Genomic DNA, 24270 nt, shown 5'->3' on the forward strand with positions numbered 1-24270 from the left:
AAATGAAAATAAATCGGGTTGATGAGGCAGCCAATAGCCTAAACTAAGTTGGATCAACAAATTGAAACAGCCTAATATGATGATCTTATCTTTGGAAAGGCCAACAAACAACATGCGAAATACAAAGAGGTAAAAAAAATTGCTCTGAGCAATATGACAACTTCTGATTTTGTTAACAACAGAAACGAATTTTTTTAATGAGAAATGGGAAGGCGTTGCCAAATTTCGGGAAGTCCCCCCCCAAAAATCTACTAATTAATAGGCTATATCTCGTCATAAACATTAGGATTTAATAGTAGGCATATCGAGTTGGGCAGTTTATTAACGCAATCTTCTTTATTAAATTGTTTTGTTCAATTCGTCTCATATCGACTAAGACACGCAGATTGGTACTTTGATAGGCTATAGGCATATTGTTATTGTTAATTGATTGGCCATTGACATTTTAATTCACTTCTGGTTACTTCATCAGCTTTGCATCAACATATTTGGCTACTTAAAATATCTCATAATAATAATATAGCACAGTGAACAGACTAGTTCACCCTAACGAAAATTCACTAGTTAATATAGTTCTTTTTCCCAGGGGGATGTGGTTGGTTTCTATTTACTAATGCCCTGATGGAATAGGGGTTGGCTCTGTCATATCTGGAGCCTATCACGTCCAACCTCATGCATCTGACACACCTCCAAAATATTACCAGTTACAAAATGTATACCCATATGATAGGCTAGAAAACTGGGCATGTTTTTGAGTCACTGATAACGACTCCCCCCGTCAAAAAAGACAAGACTATAAACCGAGAAATAAATAGAAGCCTATACACCGATAAATAGCCTATAATGAGTCCTGCTGGGATGTTTAGCGTATTTTAAATTAGTCTCTGACCGACTTGCGCGCAAGTCACCGAAAGTGTTGGGAACGTTATTGCACGTCAGTGACTAAGTGAGTTGATGGAAACTGATTTAACTCATAGTTGGATAGATATTGTCGCTGCTGCTTCGCTGCTTTGCGTGATTTTTCATTGCACCTGCTGCTCTTATAGCCTATTCAGCTGGACGCAGGAGCGGAGAGACTTATGACATTACGCACAAACTGGGCGCGGGGCTGCAAATGGGCGGCATAGGTGGCAACCTCTACCTCAGCATGTTGAATGGGACGGAAACGCAAACTTTCGGAAAGGACGCAGAGATCAGCAGTCACCTCCACCGCAGCGGCAAGGAGTTGGCCGAGTTTAAAATGGGGATCCAGGACACGAGGTTTTACTACCCGGACTCTGTTCAGAGCGGGCAGGACGCGCTGGCTCTGCCGTACCACTCGGAGCAGACGGTCGGCGGGTATGGCGCGCAGCCCAGTAGGTTTTACGCACAGACTATCGGCAGCTCTCCGTACGGCGGTGTGCGGTCGCCGACGAGAAGCGGGGCCGGGCAGGGCTGCTACATCCCGGCGACAGGAGAGGGCTTTTCGACGAGCGGTAAAGACATGTTCCCTGGCTCTCCGGAGAACTACCCGGCAAGCTTCCAGCACGGTTACCAACGAACGCCTCTCTACCCTTTACCTGGGCTACAGGTGTGCGGGAAGACCCAGGCTCTCCTCAATAATTATCCGCTATGGGCCAAGTTTCACAAGTTCCAAACCGAGATGATAATAACCAAGCAGGGGAGGTAAGTTGGCTTAGCCCAGACATCTTCATCCTCCCAAGCAAAAAATAATAATAAAGGGGGACGAAGAAGAAGGAAAAAAGAAAAAGTGCATGCATTACTAGGTCTTATGCGCTTTCAATGACAATTGTGACTGGGAAACGAGCAGTCAATTAATGAAATTCCAAATTACGCACGGCTGTCCACGGCTTGTCAGGCGCAAAAACTGCACAAATTCAGTTTACTTTTTATTTGCGGGATTTGAGTTGGATACTATTTTTTTAGGCTGATGGTAATCAGAATTTGTATAAGAGTAAATCCTAATTTTAGGTATGCTAAATTAATATTCTTCTGACATTAGCATAGGCCTAATAATTTCTTCTTCTACTTCCTTTTCTTTTTTCTTTTTCTTTTTTTGTGGTGGTGTCATGATGCTCACTGAGCGCACATTTACCCACCTTTGTAACACTTGCACTATATTTACCACTCTGTGACTTTACCACAACATCACGGTCAGGTGATGGGTGTTGGCAGGTGTGAGGTTTAGGGGAATGATATGGCTTCATGCTTGACAGGAACTTTACCGGCCACTAGCTATAATTTTCACCGATTATTGCGTAAAAAAACTCAATGTTAATAATTTCACAATCTGCTTTGCTTAATTAATGTGTTTGAAGTGCAGCCAGGTTAGGCTAATAAATTAGGCCTACACTAATTCTTTTTTTTATAGGGAACCAATGGTTAGCCTACTTCTAAACCTTTTTTCACATAGGCCTAATATTTTATAGGCTATACACTCTCCTTTATTATTCTTATTGGGGTATTCTCTAATAGGCTACTCTATAGGTAAAGATCAGAGCAAATCAAATTTTGCTTTGGGTCAAATGCTGTTCAGAAGCAAGAGAAATCAAATTGCAGACAGATGAAGACTGGAGAGCTGGAAAACATTTTGACACCTTTGCCTGACCCCTGAAGTCGACGAGACCATGCCCCCCTTATCACCTCAACACCAGCGTTGGGCTCGTTACTCAACCCTATACCAATCAATCAATTATAGGCCTACCCCTTGTGACGCACTTCAAAAGCAACATATCACTCCCTATGTGAGCTCTACACAAGTTAGGCTATAGCCTAACTCTTCTGTCGCACCCCAGAACATGCATGGCGTTTGAACTTCACACACCTTCAAAAACGAATTTTCTAATGGATTGATCAGGACGTGCAATATCCGATAGAATCAGAATAGTCAGAATACTTTCCCCCATAGAACCAGCTCAGAGAGGAGGGCAGGCGACTATTATTATGAGTAAAATACTAGCCTATATATAGGCTACGGGACTTGAGATGGGATAGAGAGTTGTTAGCTCAAGATATCCTACTTTTTTGTTTGTTTGTTTGTTTGTTTGTTTGTTTGATATCGGGCGGTATATCGAGCAAGATCATACTTCCATTATTTATCATGTTACATCCAACATTCTAGGAAGGTGTAGCAGCAGCATTGCTCAGAAGGAAGACGGTGCTGCGACTCAGTGGCTGCCGGGCCCCTCTGCCGGGTCACCGAGCATAAGCAGTCATGTCTAAGAGGATTCATTCACTAATGTGTCTGTTTGACATAAGGTTTCAGGCCATAGTGTTCTCATGCTCGGATCTCTGAAAAAAACAACGGCGCTGTCACATATAGGGCATCGATATTTCCAATGATTGTTCTCGGCTTGTCAGTTTATTGTCAGTTATAGGCTATTGTCTGGCCTGAGTATACCTAGCCTATATATTTTTGGCTCATAGCTTAGGCTATGTAGCCTATTCATGCTAATGTAGACTCAGAAAGGCACTATTCCTGCACTTGGCTGGCCTTTTAGCTCGAGCGGATGAGATGGTGACGTTGTCGAGAGGTGCATGGTCAACCAAGCCAGAGGCCCCAAGTTTGTAGCCGGCCTGACGCTACACTAATCGCAGAATTATTTCTGATGCAACCTTTTTAGAATCAAACTTTTTTGCATCATATTTGTGTGACATTTCCCGTTGACCTATGCACTTCTCTGCTTCTTTTTGGCTTCCAGTGAAGTTGAAAGTCAGCCTATTGCAAGTTGACTTTATGTAGGCATCCTTTTTTTCTTAAACTTGAACGAAGAAAATTATTCTTCCTTTATTTTAGATTGCACAATGCTCTGTCTCCCTGCTTGCTCCCATCTGTGTTGATGAATTAGAGAATTTAAACAGTTTGGATGTAATGGGGGAGGGAAGAGTTTTTGTGAAAAAGTAAATTTCATGCCTATACTGCAAGTTTGCATTTTAGTGTATTTCTTCCTATCTTCTAATTCCTTTGCTCTGTGTGTGTGTGTGTGTGTGTGTGTGTGTGTGTGTGTGTGTGTGTGTGTGTGTGTGTGTGTGTGTGTGTGTGTGTGTGTGTGTGTGTGTGTGTGTGTGTGTGTGTGTGCTGGGGGTGTGTGGCTTACAATCTTGTAGAAAATAACAGTCCGTTCATTATATGGGGTCATTGTAATATATTCACCAAAAATACATAGGCTACATAGCTGCCTCCCATTCCTCCACTAGCAAACACACACACACACACACACACACACACACACACACACACACACACACACACACACACACACACACACACACACACACACAAACAGAGGAGAGAGAGAGACTAGTTCAACGTGCTTGACATCCTTGTGCAGAAACGTTACCACTGCATGCATACGATAACAATGGTTAAAAGCCATTTTCATGCCGTGCAAAACCACAAACCTCATATCGTCAAATATTAAAATCCTGCAAAATATGAATATTCTCTCCCTCTTATCTTAAACAGATGATGCACAAAACCAAGCCACCGAAAAGAAATCCTGGATGGATGCCTACTGCCGCTATTTGATTTTTTTTTTACACATATAGGTCTAACTCAAACTTTGTTTTGCACAAGTTCACTCAGTTGTGCAGAAGTCTGACAAAAAAGACATAGCTTTTTATATCAGAGGCAATATACTCCTTACATTTTCACCTCAGGTTTTGACTCCCACAATCATTTTTGCATTGGTTTCATGAGACAAGTCTGGGGTCTGCAATGTTGATCAAAACCCTGGTGGGAAGATCGGCTGAAAGAAACTCTAGAGAGAAGGGAGCTGGGTAGGGGTAGAGAGAAGGGTCAAAAACCACCGAGCCTTTAGATGGTCGCCTTTGAAGTCAGGAAGTAAAAGTCTAGTTCTTTTTATTTTATTCACTTGCCTTCTTCAGCCTCTGCTCTCGTCTAGGCGAGGGGTATACAGCCAGCCAGGCACATCCCTCAGAAGTTGCTCATGTACCGCGCTTGGGCTTTGAAATCTACAGCCATTTCAAGGCCTGTGGCAAGAGGGGCCGAATTCTTATGCGTTTTTCAAGTCTTCCCTCTCAGATAAGCTGAATTCATATCACCATGTATAGCCACAGTTGATGCCTGTTTGAGTCTGACTCGCGCAGGGAGGGTGCATCCAAACTGTTATACTGTATAGATTTGTGATTTGTTATTTGTGGATATGTCTATATTGGATGTGTTTTTCCCCCTGCGGAAATAGATTGCACATTGAACACTGAATAAACATGTTCACCTTTCCCCCTCTCCAAATTCAAAGATTTTTCCACCTGTTCAAAGACTCACAACTCATAACTCACAGATGAGACCAGCATAATGTTAGCCTATACTTCCTCGGTTACTGACCATATTCTAGGAAGGAGATAAGACTGTTGAGTGCAGACTCAAAGGAATCGTGCTCACCTGGCTCTCTCTGGTCCACTGAGTCCATCCTGTAAAACGTGTGATGTCTGGCTGGTTTTGAGAGACGGAATCATCTTCTCATTTGACTCCCCGTAGTGAATAAAATAATAAAATAATACTAAAATAATAGGGTGTTGTGGTCAAAGAGTAAGGTTCTATATTGTAGAAAAACAAAGCTCATGTAAGAACAATCTAAAATTCTCCAAAATATATGAGGCGTTTTGTTCCAAATTCAAACATTTGCAAAAAGTGACACCCATTCTCTAAATGATTATTAGCACTCACTATACAATCACTATACCGAGTTATGGTACTTTTTTTTTAAGGAGAGTGTGTACTACCTTAAGTTCTTGGGCAACAAAATTAACAATTTTCATCTACCAGAATAACATTCTGACAAACTGATATTGATTCATTTGATAGACAATGGCATTTCTGATGCAACCTTCTTGGGGGCATCTGTGGTAACGTTGCAAGATGCAAGATGCCTGGGATGTTAGAGAGTGCTGCTCTCTCTCTCTCTCTCTCTCTCTCTCTCTCTCTCTCTCTCTCTCTCTCTCTCTCTCTCTCTCTCTCTCTCTCTCTGAAGGCAGAAGTGGGGCTATTTCAAGGTTTTGGCAGCATGGCTTGTCACTTCCTGTTAACCTGTTAATGTATGTGTGCATACTATGCAGCTTTTCGCAGCAATGTCTAGTGCCAATATTTTGAGACAGCTAAACAAGTGCTTCCGCTTATAGTAGCATTAATTCACTCTAATTTCGGTACCCAGTGATAGTTGACGGGTCAAGTCTGCTGCTTCTGAAACCACATTGTGATATTTCTCCTCTATCTCTCTGTCTGCTTTATAAAAAGTACTGAAGGTGAGTGGACTGGCAACACCATTTAAAAAAAAGACACTATTGTTAACTATAGAATGGTGTATCCCAGAGTTTGCAGTTACTCAGTATAGTTATTCATGTTTCATAGCGTAGAAAACTAGAAGTGCACTCTGAGAGCACAGACCTCCGCCAAGGTCAATACTCCAGTCTGCTATGATGTGCAAATTGTGTGAGTCGGATCAGAACCATAACCCTGACCCACCCACATACCCCTCGCCAGACCCCCTACCCTCCCCACAAACTCCAACTCTCTACGACAGGGATACTCAACTTGCTTTGCCCGGGGGCCACTTTCATGATAGAAGGCCATGGGCCAGTTAATAAACAAACAATATACATTTTTCTGTAGTAGCGGATTGTAGGTTTTTGGGGTGTCAGCCGGAGTTTAGTCTGACAATGTTGTGCACACCGGATAGTTAGTTAGTAGTCAAGTACATACAGTACATAAGTGCCTGGGTAGCGAGCAGACGGCGGTATTTGACAATTTAGCAGCTAAATCATAGATTATTGAAAGATATTCCATATTCCAGACTGAAATGCTATAACAGAAGTGGCGTATTGGCCAGAATGACATGAACATTTGGACACTTATTCAGCGGGTATCTTGCATGTTGCGTTCAGGTGCACTGTAAAAAATTTTTTTTTTTTTTTTCAATTCCATCGCGGGCCACACAGGCAAGTTGAGTATCACTGCTCTACAACCTTCCTATCCCTAGCTACGGGCCCTATTCCCTAGCCCCGCCCCTTCCTGACCACGCCTCGTCCCACCACCCAAATCCCCCTAGCCACCCCTCGAATCCGGACTCTCTACGACCTTCCTATCTCTAGCTAAGGCCACTTTTCCCTAGCCTTCCTTGACCCAAGTCGGATCAGATCCGCACCAAAAGTTAATGGGCCATGCTACACCCTTCCACCAAATCGGCTCAGTAGTTTTTCTGTAATCCTGCTAACAGACAGACAGACAGACAGACAGACAGACAGACAGGCAGACAGACAGACAGACAGACAAACAAACAAGGCCGAAAACATGAACCACCTTGGCGGAGGAAGGCCGAAAGTCACAGGTTTATCAGACTCTGCATGAGTTGGTATGATCTGTTGTCTGAGTAGCCTATCAGGTGACAATGACATGCAGTACAAAACATGTGATGTCAACAGATAGGTACTCTAAACCAGTGTTGGGAAAGTTACTTTCAAAATGTAATATACTACATATTACTAGTTACTTCCATTTGAAAGTAATAAGTTACTTTACAATATTACTGTCTGTGTAGAGTAACTCGTTACTTATTACAGTACTTTTGCATTACTTTTACCAAAACAACAGCAGCAGCGGCATCGCAGCCCCGGAACATGCCGAAAAATAATTTCAACCGTCTTCAAGTCACTGTAAACAATCGAAAATTCTAAATGTTATTCTTTTTCTTTATTATTGTCATCTGTGTCATCATAGTGGTTATTTGCATAAAAACACACAGTTTGATTAGGAAATGATTGTATCTTTTTTAAATATGTGCTCTGATTTTTAAAAATGTAACTCAATTTGTAAGTTGAGTTACTTGAGAAAGTAACTGGTATAATATTACTGAAATCCTATAAGTAATAAGTTATATTACTAAGTTACTGCTAAAAGTAATATATTACATGTAATATGTTACTTTTGTAATGAGTTACAACACTGCTCTTAACACCGGAAGTCCTCGCACAATAAGTCAATACAAAAGTGAGAATGCCTGTGTGTAACGCAGTGTGAACGTGTGCTTGTGTCCGGCAGCAGCAGCTGCTGTAGGCTGCCATGTTTTCGTCACAGACGATCGAGCGTACGCACGGTGACAAAAACTGGACCTGAACTGCTGTCTGGATGAATCAGTGCGCCCATGTAGAAAAGTCCTCTCCCCAGTCCCCGGTGAATATCTAGTCCCACTCCTCTCCAGCACAGCATCCATGCCACACATCCCCACGACAGACCCAGCTCTCCACCTTACCGCCCCCTCCTCTCTCCACTAGAGCTGCAACGATTAATCGATTAGTCGATCGACAGAAAAATGATCGACAACCATTTTGATAATCAATTAATCGTTTTGAGTAATTCTTTAAGAAAAAAGGTAAAAATTCTCTGATTGGAGCTTCTTAAATGTGAATATTTTCTGGTTTCTTTACTCCTCTATGACAGTAAACTAAATATCTTTGGGTTGTCGACAAAACAAGACATTAGAGGATGTCATCTTGGGCTTTGGGAAACACTGATCGACATATTTTCTGACATTTTATAGACCAAACAACTAATCGATTAATCGAGAAAATAACTGACAGATTAATCGATAATGAAAATAATCGTTAGTTGCAGCCCTACTCTCCACCTGCTCTTTCCCCTTCTCTGCCCTCTGTCTACCCCCCACCCCCCCAAGCAACCACCCAACATCCTCCACACAAAACCATGTCATTGCTGTCCCTGTATTACTGGCTGGCTCGCTACACCCATCTGTTTCCATGGTACATTGTCTGACGGAGTACCAAACTACAGTTATGAGTATTCATACGCGCATGGATCAGATGGAGGGAGCACCAGCCCTTTGTCGTCGTCGTCGTCACCATTACGTTTCCATTGAATCAGAGCAGCACAGTGAGCAGCTTGGCGAAGGAGTCTGTGTCCAGTATAGTTGAAGAGCTGTGGGTTCGATTCCCAGTCCAGACTGTGCCCAACATCTGACACAAAGTGCCCCTGAGCAAAGACAACCTGCTCCACCAAGGACACATGGTAGCTAGAAAACATTTGCTTAAAACACCGTGAAACCACTCAACAGGTAAAGGGCCTGGACGATCAACTTGTAAGTTGATGTAAAAATAGACAGAAAGTAATACGGCTCCCTTTATGTCACCACCACCACCACCACACTTCCAATCCTCCTCGCATGGTATCATGTTTTGGGTTTTTCAGCTCCACCGCCGCCCCCATGCAGTCTGAAGGAAAAGCCTACGAGCCGCCCCCACATGGCCACATCATGCAAATACGCCTCTCTGTTGTGTTTTCTTTGGTTTTCCCCCTGTCAAGTTCTGATTTCCTATAAAGACTCTAGTATTTACGTAAATCTGACAATATCAGCGGAGAAAAAAAATGACAACTACCTACTTTCTAGATTTCTGTCATATATAGTGTAGGAGGGCAGCCAGCGATCCATTCATAGCCTACGCCGAGCTGCCTGGTTTCCGTTTTCACTTGTATTAAATACTTACACGGTTAGACGAGACCTTTCACCTGTTCTGTGCGAGCCACTAAAGAGCTGCTGCCATGATTGTGTTTCACTGAGAACTATGATTGATTGTTACACTGGACTACACTGGAGAGTCCAGTGGACTGGATTACACTGGATTACACTGGACTCGTCCTGGTGCCAAAAAGGCCCAATTGGCAGGTTCTGTTACCATTCCGGATGTGTGCCAAGTCCCAAAGCACAGCAAGAGGTCTCTTTCATAGGCTACATGCAATACAGAATGTATTTGACCATGTGAACGTTGGGTTTAACTTACTCAGTTTTACCCCGCTGATTACAGACACTATACTAATAGCATTTTTATGCCTCCGCCGGCGATAGCAGAGCCGGAGGCATTATGGTTTTGGGTTGTCCGTCCGTCCGTTCGTCCGTCCGTCCGTCCGTCCGTCCGATGTTCGTTAACGTGATATCTCAGGAACGCCTTGACAGAATTTCGTCAAATTTGGCTCAAACGTCCACTTGAACTCAAGGATGAACTGATTAGATTTTGGTGGTCACAGATCAAAGGTCAAGGTCACTGTGACCTCACGAACGCCATTTTAAAGCTCGTTAACGCAATATCTCAGTAACGCCTTGACAGAATTTCTTCACATTTGGCTCAAACATCAAAGTCTGGACAGACACGGAGGTCAACTGCTCACTTGTTGGCGGAGGCATACATCCACGGTGCAGGTCGCTCTAGTTAATCTAAAATTGTTTTGCTGTCACATAGTGCCAGTCTCATCGAAAGACCAGATGATAAATTCAAGAGTGAAAGAAATGTCTTCAATGCAATAAATCACAATGTAAACAAACACAATAGTGAGGTATTTCAAGATGGTGCGCCATACTATCATTTTGTATTGGGCCTTTTAACAGTATAGAGCAGTATAATGTACATACAATGCAGTATCGTTGTAGAATTAAACATATTGAAAAGTTCTCTGTGCTGCATTGGCACACATGTCATTCATGCAACACACACACACACACACACACACACACACACACACACACACACTCAACTGGCATCTGGCTTGGCCCCGCCCTAGCACGCTAACAGACTCAATCTAATATCTCTCTTTACACGTCACCTCAATTGTTTTTTACACAAGTAAATTACCTCACAGCTTAAGGGGGGGATGCTGAATTTGAATGAGCTGAATTTCCATGCGGAAAATGTAATGGTCATATCAATATCTGGAAACATCTTTTCTGGGCAGGAGTCCTGAGTCATAATTTTCATTGATACCTGATGCAGCATTTGTGTGTGTATCCCTTTAAGACGCGGTTCGCGGTCTTAAAGGGATACACACACAAATGAGGAATATACACGCAAATGCTGCATCAGGTATCAATGGGTTAAACACACTGTTATTTAGGGCAACAGTTACAGTCAAAGGAAATAGTTGCAAAGGCAGGCAGGGCATTTATGAGGGACATAACAAATACACATTAGATATTACGGTATGCATTACATAGTACGGCATTAATAGCGACACACAGTATTCTCAACCAGAAACTATTTTAGAAAAGAAAGAAGGATTCCCCCCCATGTTTAGCCTTTCCACTAATACGTATTCTCAGTAATTAAAAGGATCAAAGACACATTACAGTATGTATCTAGTGTAGCTTTATGACACATTACAGTATGTATATCTAGTGTAGCTTCATGACACATTACAGTATGTATATCTAGTGTAGCTTTATGACACATTACAGTATGTATATCTAGTGTAGCTTTATGACACATTACAGTATGTATATCTAGTGTAGCTTTATGACACATTACAGTATGTATATCTAGTGTAGCTTTATTAAGAGACAGGAACAAATCTTCCACACTTGCAAACTCTCTCAATGGAGGTGCACCAGAAAGCATGTATGATTAAACATCAAACAAATCCCCCGTGCTGTTCTTGCAATATAACATTATGTATTTATCAAACAAGTTGAATGAATGGTGTAGTGTTGCAAAAAGTAGCACGAGGGACTTCCTTCACATTTAGTTTGCAGCCTAATTAAACCTCTCTCACACTTCCAGATGTCAATCTGAGGTCAGGCCACCAGTTGCCCATCACGCCTCTGTCTCAGAGGATGCATACATGACATTAGCCATGCCATAGCCTATATAGCCTCAGGTAGTAGCAGGTGGTGTCAAACAGCTGGGCTGAATGCCAAACATGTGGTCCTGATTTATGAACACCCTCCTGTGGTGACCTCACATAGAGCCAGTGTGCAGTGCAGACGCATCGTCAAGTGTGTGTCACAGTATGAATGGATAGCTAATAGCTACCGTATATGTCTGGTTGAGGAAAGGTCTGCACTAGGTGATGGTCCCCCACGCTGAAATGGATCGTTCTCCATTAATGAAGTCATTCGTTCATTCGTTTGTTTGTCCATCACATCTGACACAGCTGATCATATTTAGATGCAACTTGGGAAGATGCACTTCACCGCTGTGTTCCGGCATTTTCAAATACGATGCGTTGCATTGTATGATGTAGAGCAAGGGTGGCCAAACTACGGCCCATTGCCTGTTTTTAAGTGGCCCACTATGAATTTTGCTAAATATATATATATATACTGTATACCGTATACAGTTTCTTTTTTCAAAAATTCATGGCGGGCCACTTAAAAATGGGGGTCGGGGTATCAAAGTATAATCCGTTTTCCCATTTTAAACCAAAAAGGAGAAAACGTGCCCATTTTTAGTTTTTCTGTTTTAAACAAAAAAAATGAAATTGGGCCAATTTTATTTTATTTTATTCATTTTTAGTTTAAAAGGGAAAAAGGTACCCTGGCCTTGTCTATTTTATTTATTGGCACAAAAATTTTAAAGAAATTTGGTAAAGATACAGAAATACTCATTGTAATCGGTGAGCACATCAATAAAGTACTATGTGTCGTATACTTATTTATGTAGAAAATGAATTTTTGTTGGCATTTTAAAGAAATTTGGTAAAGATACAGAAATACCCATTGTAATCGGTGAGCACATCAATAAAGTACTATGTGTCGTATACTTATTTAGGTAGAAAATTATTTTTTGTTGTTCTGGTTTAAAAACAGTTTCTTTTTACGTGGCTCACTCAAACAAAGTTTGGCCACCCCTGATAGAGAGTCTATAAAGAGGATGGGGAAACCACTCCGCAGGGTTTGGGTTGGTATCTTGAGTGCTTCTCTGCCCACACTACCCTTATACACATTGAATGTGGGTAGAGTGCAAGTATGCATATGAGCCTGCATGTTAGTGTGTCCTTGTGTGTATGTGTGTGTGTGTGTGTGTGTGTGTGTGTGTGTGTGTGTGTGTGTGTGCGTGCGTGCGTGCGTGCATGCGTGTGTGCGTGCGTGCATGCGTGTGTGTGTATATATGTAGTGTAGTGCGTACATCTCAGTATGGTGTCCATGTGTGTCCATGTGTGTGTGTGTGGGTAGAGTGCAAGTATGCATATGAGCCTACATGTAAGTGTGTCCTTGTGTGTGTGTGTGTGTGTGTGTGTGTGTGTGTGTGTGTGTGTGTGTGTGTGTGTGTGTGTGTGTGTGTGTGTGTATGTATATATATGTAGTGTAGTGCGTACATCTCAGTATGATGTCCATGTGTGTCCGTGTGTCCGTGTGTGTCCGTGTGTGTGCGTGTGTGTGTGTGTGTGTGTGTGTGTGTGTGTGTGTGTGTCTGCTTGGCCCAGCTTCCCCCTGGCAGTGCTGCCTGGGGACAACCTGACCTTCTGGTTACCTCATCTCAGTGACGGCCTGTGTGATCAAAATCAGCTCATCTTGTAAAGCTCCGGCGTTCAGGCGCGACTTCTGAGACATCTTTTATTAACAGCGCCATTAAATATTCAACCTACTGTACACTCCCCCCTGTCACCCTCACCCCCCCCCCCCCCCCCCGTCCACACGCCCCCCGTCCACACCCCACCCCCGTCCACACCCCACCCCCCATTACTACCACTCTGATCCCTGAGCTGGTGAACTTAAGGAACACTCTGCCCATTTTCAACCAGCTTTGTATAATTAGAACATCAGTAGTATATCAGAAAACTGTAAACTGTTTTGAAGTCTGTCCCTGTCTTTTTGTTTTTGACAGTGGTGACTACTAAAGAGTATCTTTTTGTTTTTGACAGTGATGACTACTGAAGAGTATCTTTTTGTTTTTGACAGTGATGACTACTGAAGAGTATATTTTTGTTTTTGACAGTGATGACTAGTGAAGAGTATCTTTTTGTTTTTGACAGTGATGACTAGTGAAGAGTATCTTTTTGTTTTTGACAGTGATGACTACTGAAGAGTATATTTTTGTTTTTGACAGTGATGACTACTAAAGAGTATCTTTTTGTTTTTGACAGTGATGACTACTGAAGAGTATCTTTTTGTTTTTGACAGTGATGACTACTGAAGAGTATATTTTTGTTTTTGACAGTGATGACTAGTGAAGAGTATCTTTTTGTTTTTGACAGTGATGACTACTGAAGAGTATATTTTTGTTTTTGACAGTGATGACTAGTGAAGAGTATCTTTTTGTTTTTGACAGTGATGACTACTGAAGAGTATATTTTTGTTTTTGACAGTGATGACTACTAAAGAGTATCTTTTTGTTTTTGACAGTGATGACTAGTGAAGAGTATCTTTTTGTTTTTGACAGTGATGACTACTAAAGAGTATCTTTTTGTTTTTGACAGTGATGACTAGTGAAGAGTATCTTTTTGTTTTTGACAGTGATGACTAGTGAAGAGTATCTTTTTGTTTTTGACAGTGATGACTACTGAAGAGTATCTTTTTGTTTTTGACAGTGATGACTACTGAAGAGTATCTTTTTGTTTTTGACAGTGATGACTACTGAAGAGTATCTTTTTGTTTTTGACAGTGATGACTACTGAAGAGTATCTTTTTGTTTTTGACAGTGATGACTACTGAAGAGTATCTTTTTGTTTTTGACAGTGATGACTACTGAAGAGTATCTTTTTGTTTTTGACAGTGATGACTAGTGAAGAGTATCTTTTTGTTTTTGACAGTGATGACTAGTGAAGAGTATCTTTTTGTTTTTGACAGTGATGACTAGTGAAGAGTATCTTTTTGTTTTTGACAGTGATGCCTAGTGAAGAGTATCTTTTTGTTTTTGACAGTGATGACTACTGAAGAGTATCTTTTTGTTTTTGACAGTGATGACTAGTGAAGAGTATCTTTTTGTTTTTGACAGTGATGACTAGTGAAGAGTATCTTTTTGTTTTTGACAGTGATGACTAGTGAAGAGTATCTTTTTGTTTTTGACAGTGATGCCTAGTGAAGAGTATCTTTTTGTTTTTGACAGTGATGACTACTGAAGAGTATATTTTTGTTTTTGACAGTGATGACTAGTGAAGAGTATCTTTTTGTTTTTGACAGTGATGACTACTGAAGAGTATATTTTTGTTTTTGACAGTGATGATGACTAGTGAAGAGTATCTTTTTGTTTTTGACAGTGATGACTACTGAAGAGTATCTTTTTGTTTTTGACAGTGATGACTAGTGAAGAGTATATTTTTGTTTTTGACAGTGATGACTACTGAAGAGTATCTTTTTGTTTTTGACAGTGATGACTAGTGAAGAGTATCTTTTTGTTTTTGACAGTGATGACTAGTGAAGAGTATCTTTTTGTTTTTGACAGTGATGACTACTGAAGAGTATATTTTTGTTTTTGACAGTGATGACTAGTGAAGAGTATATTTTTGTTTTTGACAGTGATGACTAGTGAAGAGTATCTTTTTGTTTTTGACAGTGATGACTAGTGAAGAGTATCTTTTTGTTTTTGACAGTGATGACTACTGAATAGTATCTTTTTGTTTTTGACAGTGATGACTAGTGAAGAGTATCTTTTTGTTTTTGACAGTGATGACTAGTGAAGAGTATCTTTTTGTTTTTGACAGTGATGACTACTGAAGAGTATATTTTTGTTTTTGACAGTGATGACTAGTGAAGAGTATCTTTTTGTTTTTGACAGTGATGACTACTGAAGAGTATCTTTTTGTTTTTGACAGTGATGACTACTGAAGAGTATATTTTTGTTTTTGACAGTGATGACTAGTGAAGAGTATATTTTTGTTTTTGACAGTGATGACTACTGAAGAGTATATTTTTGTTTTTGACAGTGATGACTACTAAAGAGTATCTTTTTGTTTTTGACAGTGATGACTAGTGAAGAGTATCTTTTTGTTTTTGACAGTGATGACTAGTGAAGAGTATATTTTTTTTTATTTTTGACAGTGATGACTAGTGAAGAGTATCTTTTTGTTTTTGACAGTGATGACTACTGAAGAGTATATTTTTGTTTTTGACAGTGATGACTAGTGAAGAGTATCTTTTTGTTTTTGACAGTGATGACTACTGAAGAGTATATTTTTGTTTTTGACAGTGATGACTAGTGAAGAGTATATTTTTGTTTTTGACAGTGATGACTAGTGAAGAGTATCTTTTTGTTTTTGACAGTGATGACTACTGAAGAGTATCTTTTTGTTTTTGACAGTGATGACTACTGAAGAGTATCTTTTTGTTTTTGACAGTGATGACTACTGAAGAGTATATTTTTGTAGTCCTAATGGAAACAAACTGAACAAACTGAACCAAGTGATTTAAACATCATGGCACTTGTTAGCGTCTGGTTTTCTGAGGCAGAGGCAGAATTTGAATGTGACTTGCCTGTAAAGGACATCTTTCTTTTGTGGGTGGTTTTCATTGTACCTCCAATATACTGGATTTATATTGAACTTCCCTGTGTTTGCATGTCGCTCTGAATATTGCTTTGATTGTTTGCATTCTGTTCAGATTGATGCTATGTGGGTTCAGGGCAGAGTGTAAAAAAAGATTGTCAGATTAAACTCCGGCTGGCACCCCAAAAACCTACAATCCGATACAGAAAAATGAATATTATTGAGGTTTTGTTTATTAACTGGCCCCTGGCCTCCTGTCATTTTGTAAAAGTGGCCCCTGGGCAAAGAAAGTTGAGTATCCCTGGCGTAGTACAAATACAATCTACATTAATCTACACGTATTCCTACTCATCCTTCCTACTTTTTCATCTCTGTAGGCCTACAATTATGCTCATGATAGTAGTAGTCAGCCTATTTTAATTTTAGTTACAGCTTATTTTTTTCTTCAAGCACTTTTGTCGAATTTTGGAGGGAGAACGCCTAGCAGTGGGCTGGACCAATCACTTTTAACGATTCTGCAATCACAATTGTTTCCAGTTAACAGACATATCAATGCAGTGCATGCTGAAGGAAACATGAAGGCATTCATTTAAATGTCTGCTGTTAGATGATGTTTCGCCTCTCCTTTCCTCCAAGAGATGTAGACAGATGTATATGAACAACACGATAGAAATACAATTTTAATCAAATGGAAGATTTGATGATTCGATGGTTTGTGTGTCTCTGTGTCTGTCCAGGAGGATGTTCCCCTTCCTGAGCTTCAACATCAGCGCTCTGGATCCGTCTGCCCACTATAACATCTATGTGGACGTGGTTCTGGCAGACCAGCACCACTGGAGGTACCAGGGTGGCAAGTGGGTCCAGTGTGGAAAAGCAGAGAGCAACATGCCAGGTACACTCCCAAAACACATCACATATCATTAAAACCCACGATCATTAAAGGTCCCGTCTCGTGTAAAACAAGATTCCCTTGCGTCTTTGATTAGAAAAGACTTGTGCGTGCTTTATAAACATCATGGAAGTCTCAAAAGGTGCTCAGATAAAGCCACACCAGCCATGTAAGGAAAAAGTGCCTCCAAACGAGCCGTTTTGACTGCCGTGATTTTGTGACATCACAAAGTAACACTCTGCTTACAGCGCCGCCCCGCCCACTGAATGTGGAAGACGGGGGGGAAGATGCTCACGCTTTTTATTTTTTATTTTTGCTCCAATTGAAATGTTTTATAGTCACTCACGATTCACAGGTTGGCTTGGTTAAAACCTGCTATATCATGATTTTTTTTTTAAATGTCTATGGAGAAAATGAATGGGAAATGCACTTGCGGGGCAAGAGATGTTCAGTTCCATTATCTTGAACTTGTTTCAATGCTCAAAAGACACCTCTCTCTCCGGGGCGCCCGGGTGCAGCAGTAGAGTCCATGCCTCGGCCGGGGTGCCTGTTCGGAGGTGAGGGGAACTGGGGGGGGGGGGATAGTGCAATCCTCCCATGCGTTACTGTACGTCCTGCTGGTGAAACCCCTCGCTGTCAGGTGAAAAGAAGCGGCTGGCGACTGCACATGCATCGGAGGAAGCACGTGCAAGTCTCCAACTCTCCCCAGATTGGCAGAGGGGGTGGAGCAATGACCAAGACTAGCAGGGAATTGGTCAAGTACAATTGGGGAGAAAACAGGAGGAAAAGATCCGGGGAGGAGGAGGGGAGGGGGGTAGGAGGGGAGGGGGGGGAGGGACTTGATCAAAAAGAAAAAGAAATACACTTCTCTACAATTAAGAACTAGCACATTTCTTTCTTTTGGCATTGTTGGTTGTATAACCCCAGTAGGTACCTTCCCTCTTATCCCCTGTTGCTCCAAGCAGTTTCAGGGGAGGCTCAGTGAATGGAAGTGAAAAAAATATTACATTAGTTATTATTAAAAGGATAGGAGCCTAAATGTATGTCATTTGGTTAAAGAGATAGTTCAGAGAAAACAGTACTTTTTATGTATTTGGTGTCATCTGAAGTATGTCAAAGTCAAACAGCAATATAGGCTATTATTGGCACAATTGTCTATGGGATCAAATCATATAATCATCATGATCCCATAGGCATCCAGGAATTGAGTGAGAAGGGGGCTCTGTTCCAAGCTTCGTCTGGGGGGAGGCCCACAGCCTCAGACTTTGAAAATCCCTGTCCTATTGGATTCAGCAAATCCCCCGTGTGAATGTGCCTCTCCCACTGAGTGAGATCAGGGGCTGGAGCTGTGTCTCCAGCTATGTCTCTCACACTCCCCTGAGCCGTCTCTCTCCACACCCTAGAAAGTCAGCCAAGAAGGCTTCTTTGTGTGTGAATGATGATTTTACTAACCGCAGTTGTGTCAAAGAAAAATGAGTGAAACTGTTCGACGTTGTGACGCTTGCGAGTGTCCGGTCATGTTGCAAAGTGACACCTGATGTGCTGGTGTCGTGGAAACTGTGGTAAAACAACTTGAATTTCCTTGAATTATGATGTGCATATAAGGTTAGGAGTTCATTGTGGTAGTGCTGTGAAGAATCGCATGTGCTGACTCAGTGAGTATCCTAGAATTTTGAGTATCCTCCAATTGTTCACCGAAAAAGGCTACTACGTCATTCATATTACTTGATGGAACGTAGAATTTACCTGCTCACCTCCCCCCTTATTAAGTTACAAATAAGTAAAAGTTAAATTGCCCACTTCCCAGAAGTGATTTATCTCTATCACATCACTGTGCAAGCTCACATGGAAGTGATTTCTTTACATTTTGCTGCTGCCCAAACACACACTATACAATATTGAAATCTGTACATATGTAGGCCTACTGTACTTGGTGATAAACTGATTCTGATCTATCACAAATGTATCCAAAAATGGGGGGGGGGGGGGGGGGGTCGACAGGCAAATAGTGCCTTTTCTCTTTTGTTTTCACCAAAAACATTATAGGTGGCCAGAGAGACTCAGCTGATAATGTGTGTTAATATAGAGAATCCCATTCAACTTCATTCCCTCTCACAGTTGCTATCTGGATGCAGGTTTTTGACATCGTTTGTGGAAGTCACAACACAACTTAGATCAACTGAGATCCGAGTTAGTTCAGCAAACAGGTCTTTTTATGTGGCTGAAATTAGATTGATGAGAATGTTTGTGTGAATAACTGTAAAATGATCAAAGTTTTAGTATGGTTTTCTGATGGGATGTGGAATACTACCTATATACAACGCTCATATAACGCATAATAATAACGCTCAGTACGTCAGCTTCTCGCCAAGCAGATGGAGTCATAACTCGCGCGCTCATGCTTTGCTCTGGTACCCACAGGGAACAGGATGCACATGCACCACGACTCTCCCAACACAGGAGCTCACTGGATGAGACAGGAAGTGTCATTCGGCAAGCTCAAGCTCACCAACAACAAGGGCAGCACCAACAACGTGGCGCTGGTACTGGCCTTTTCCTGCTTGTAATTATTCTGATTGTTGTCATTGTAATTATATACATTTTAAGTGTATCGATTTTTGCATCTACAGTTTTTTCTCTCTCAGTCGCAAACATGCTGAGTGGTGAATTTTGACCTGAAATGTTTCCTTTTTCACCTTATTTTACTTTAATTCCCAATTATTTGTAAGAACCCAGATGCTGAACCACTGGTTTAGACCAGTGGTATTCATACTTTTTTGGCTTCAGTACCCCCTTTCCCTGATTTCTGAATCCAAGTACCCCCTTTACCCGACTACAACATTTTGCTTAGAAAACTGCAAGAGAAAACTACAGCATACTTTACCATGCAGTGAATTAATGATAAACCACCTTTTGAAGAATATAAGATTACAAAATAAGAAATGGAGTGAAAGAGGTGCAATTAGATCCTCCTGACCAGATTAATTTTAATGTTTCATTTATTTTCACAATACATTTTTTTCCATTTTCCCCTTGCTCTCAAATACCCCCCTGTAGTACCTCCACGTAGGGGTACGACGCGTACCTCCAGTTTTGGAACCACTGGTTTTAGACTAACCCCACATTTACTTCCATAGAAAGTTATGATATAATATAGTCCTATATTGCATTGTATCTCAGTGCACTGTTACAGTCTGCTGCAAACACAGAATGATATGCATGCATGTTCTGGCCCGTGTCTCCCCTCCAGATGATCGTGCTGCAGTCGCTCCATAAGTACCAGCCTCGTCTCCACATCGTGGAGGTGAAGGAGGACGGCTCGGAGGATCCCTTCCTCACTGCCAAGGCCCAGACCTTCACCTTCCCCGAGACGCAGTTCATCGCTGTCACCGCCTATCAGAACGCTGACGTAAGGCAGCCAGGGCCATCAGTCACATGAGAGTTAGGCCAGGCGCTCAACAGGGGGGTGGGGAAGGGGAAGGGGAAGGGGGGGGATGTGTTTTATATGCTTTAATTGAAGTGAAAGAATATAATTTGAATCTACAATATACAGTAGATAATTCAATGTAAAAATGTGTTTTTCTTGTAAAATAGTATTCCGCCTCAAGGCTTGTGCCAATATTTAAGAAGGAAGGAAAAGGCCTGAAATGTGTGTGTATATATATATATATATATATATATATATATATATATATATATATTATAGTTTGAAGTCACAGTTTTTCGGTTTCTGTGTCAGCTTTGAGAACTACTGAGTTTTGGCAAGTCTGTGCCATGTGATCAAACACCTACAATAACACCTCATTTCTATAACACCACCTTGATAAGGTCTAGAATTTAACGATTTCTGTCAGAGCCATGGTTTAGATATGAGCTTTGATTTATGCACGAATGCATCATAAATCAATCATTTATACATCTAGAGCCTACTGTAGGCCTAAGGGTTAAGATAGCCTACTTTAGCCAACTTCAACATAGTCATCTCACCTCACCTGACCCCCATAGCTGCAGTGTGGTACTATTACTCCTCCGCAGTATGTGTTGTATATCTTTAACACCTGTTAAAATACATTGTGTAATAATACACCAAAGAGTTACAGTACGCCGAGATGGATACACTAGACCCGTTTTGTACGATCGATGTTTATCCCATCACTAGATATGTCGCATGTTATCATCATTAATTATTACTGTCAGTGACCTCGCTCTCTCACTCTTGGTTTCTCTCTTACTCACTCCCTCTCTCTTTTTCCTATGCCTACATGCTCTCTCTCTCATTCTCTCTCTCTCTCTCTCTCCCCGATGTGTCCGCCTCTGTCCTGTCCTTGCCCTCCTGCTATTCCTTACACAGATCACTCAGCTGAAAATAGACCATAACCCCTTCGCCAAAGGTTTCCGCGACAATTACGACACGTAAGTAAGCCAGAAAATACTTTATTAATAAAGAGAGGAAAAAATCCCCCGGAGAAACTGCACTTATATATCTGGGAACCTGGTAACATATCACCCGTTTAATATTGAAAATAATGGGCATACATAATGACTGCGCTGCTGCAGAATGCTGCTGTAAGAGGGTGTAAGGGGCTGCTAGATGTTCAATAGATAGTTTGAGGTTTGCGCAGGAAATAACACCTTCGTCTTCTTCCTCTTCTTCTCGCACACTTCCTCCCCTCCCCCATCCTCTCCCTTTCACCCCTCCTTCCTCCTGCCTAGGATGTACGCTCCTCTCGACTCCGACCGCCTCACCCCCTCCCCGACAGAGAGCCAGCAGCTGCTGTCGGGGCCCTGCTACCCCCAAGGCTACCTGGCTGAGTCGTACATGAGCCCTCTGGCCCAGAGCCGCTGCTACGGCTTCGAGCCCATCGGCCTGGGCCAGCAGAAGGATCCGTCCTCCAGCCGCTGGTACCTGCCGGCCCAGCAGAGCGTGGCCCAGAACCGGCTCGACTTCGCCGCCTCCTACGACGCCGACTTCTCCAGCAACGGCTTCTACAAGCCCTTCCCCCTGCAGACGTCAGCCCACCACCACCACCACCACGCCCTCGGCTACTACCCGGACCACCACCGCTTCGCCTCCGGCGGCGTGTCGGTGTCGGGGGCGTCCTCGGCCGGGTGGAGCAGCGGCCGGCCCTCCCCTCAGTACCTCGGTCACTCCGGTAAGCCCGGGCCCAGCCTGGGCTGGTACAGGCCCGTGTCGTCCTCTTCCTCGTCCTCCTCTTCCTCCACGTCGCCCGGCAACCCCAGGCTCCTCCACGCCCCCTCGCTCCTGGAGCCGCTGCGGCCGGCCCCGCGGCAGCAGGACAAGCCCAAGGACGGCGGCGGGGGGGTGGCGGCGGGAGAGGACCCCTGGCTCGAACCCCCCTCCGTCAGATCGGTGGACTCGGCCGACTCGGGCCTGTTTGAGGGTGGCGGGGGGGCGGGGGAGAACAAGAAGAGGAGGGTGTCGCCCTACGCCTCCAGCACGGAGAACTCCCCGTCCACGCGCAACGCGGAGGTGTGCGAGAAGGACAACAACAGCGACGCGGGCTACTTTGGCTTTTACACCCACTGAACACCTCAACACAGTCACACCTCTCACCTCTCACCCCCGCCACAGCCTCACAGTCTCTCCCAATGTCGCCCCACCTTCCACCTTGTGCCAAGGTGTCTGCCTGTCCAGTAAAAGGTCATGTCAAAGGGCTGGTGCAGCCTCCCTAGCTGCGCGGACACACACAAAAAAAGCCAGGGCCCACATGACAGACCTTGGTACCTCAACTATACTTTCACATCACCATAGTCAACGCAGTGTGGTGAGCCCATCAGTAAAGTCCCTCTCAAAGTGTCAGCTGAACACAGCAGGAAGTTTGAAGGTTATTAATGTCAATGTTGAGCAAAGGGCCGAGTCGATGCGCCTGGCCAGCGGCACTGCCCTAGAGACACATCAACAGCAAACACACATACAGACCGGTGACTTAGGCCTTAAGCCTTTGAAACATCCGGAGATTAGAAGAAAAAATCTCTGCATATCTGTTTGCTGGCAGACCCCCTGCAGACTGTGTGTTCTTTCTGCTTCAAACTCTCTCTCTCCCTCTGTGTGTGTGTGTCTCTCTCTCTCCACCATCCTTCTCTCCAATCACACCCAATATATCTTGCTGCGCCCACTAGTGGCATCAGGCGAGCATTGCAAGCTGATAGCATTGACTAGTGCAGAGGCCAGTGTCTGGAATTACTGTTGAGGTTAACGGAGCTTAGCAAGCACATGGTCTGAAGTAAGGCCACTAATCTCCCTCAGCCCTGCTAGGATGACCTTTCATGTGTGTGTGTGTATGTGTGTGTGTGTGTGTGTGTGTGTGTGTGTGTGAGTGTGAGTGTGTGTATGTGTGTGTGTGTGTGTGTGTGTGTGTGTGAGTGAGGGAGAGATCAACAGCCATTACAGAAATAGCAAGCCCTTACAATTAAAAGCAAATAATGAACATACTGTATCTCACAGACTTGTTCGTGCAAAATTGAATAACTCAATGCAACAGTATCTGTACATTTTCTATTAAATACTTGTCACAGTTTACTTTAGTTACACGCAGACCATCTGGACGCTTGCAGGGTGACTCTTTATGCCTGTAGCATATATAAAGTTATAACATTTTACTATTCTACTCTCGAGACAGACAATAGGCCACTGCAATGTTTGCTTTAGAGGGGGGTAAAGGCTTCATAATAGCAAAGGCCCCGCCCTCTGCAACAATCAACCAATCAATCAATCAATCAATCAACCAACCAGCCAACCAATCAATCAATCAATCAATCACAATATTAAAACACTGTGGACATAGACGACACAACCTGGAAAACATTATTGGCAGAGAGAACCGTTACAGCTCTAAAACACACACACACACACACACACACACACACACACACACACACACACACACACACACACACACAGACACACACAAACGCACACAGTGCATTAACAAAAGCTCAGTACAGTATAAACTAAATAGCTACCAGTATGTTGACAGCAATTCAGTGATGTAATGATTCCCACTGCGACCTGAGTAGCTGTAAAACCTCTATTGGCTTACAACAGAACAAAGATATTGTATCAGCACTTTGATTCACTTGGGAATCATCAAAGCAATTACACATAGGCTTAGGGAAAAACAAAGTATGGTTGCTACGGCAG

General features: G+C 42.6%; 1 protein-coding gene across 1 annotated transcript; it reads left to right on the top strand.

Moving 5' to 3' along the window:
* Positions 1-1114: 1114 nt before the first annotated feature.
* On the top strand, positions 1115-22767 carry tbx21 (T-box transcription factor 21; the record flags this gene model as incomplete). The annotated part of the gene is made up of 6 exons (XM_083634955.1): positions 1115-1665; positions 16957-17111; positions 19530-19651; positions 20359-20517; positions 21460-21521; positions 21822-22767. The coding sequence occupies 6 exons, from the start codon at positions 1115-1117 to the stop codon at positions 22654-22656; spliced, it is 1884 nt and encodes a 627-aa protein (XP_083491081.1). The 3' UTR covers positions 22657-22767.
* Positions 22768-24270: the final 1503 nt, after the last annotated feature.

This window comes from Poromitra crassiceps (assembly GCF_964638095.1).
Source record: "Poromitra crassiceps genome assembly, chromosome: 4".
In the NCBI taxonomy this organism is placed as follows: Eukaryota; Metazoa; Chordata; class Actinopteri; order Beryciformes; family Melamphaidae; genus Poromitra; species Poromitra crassiceps.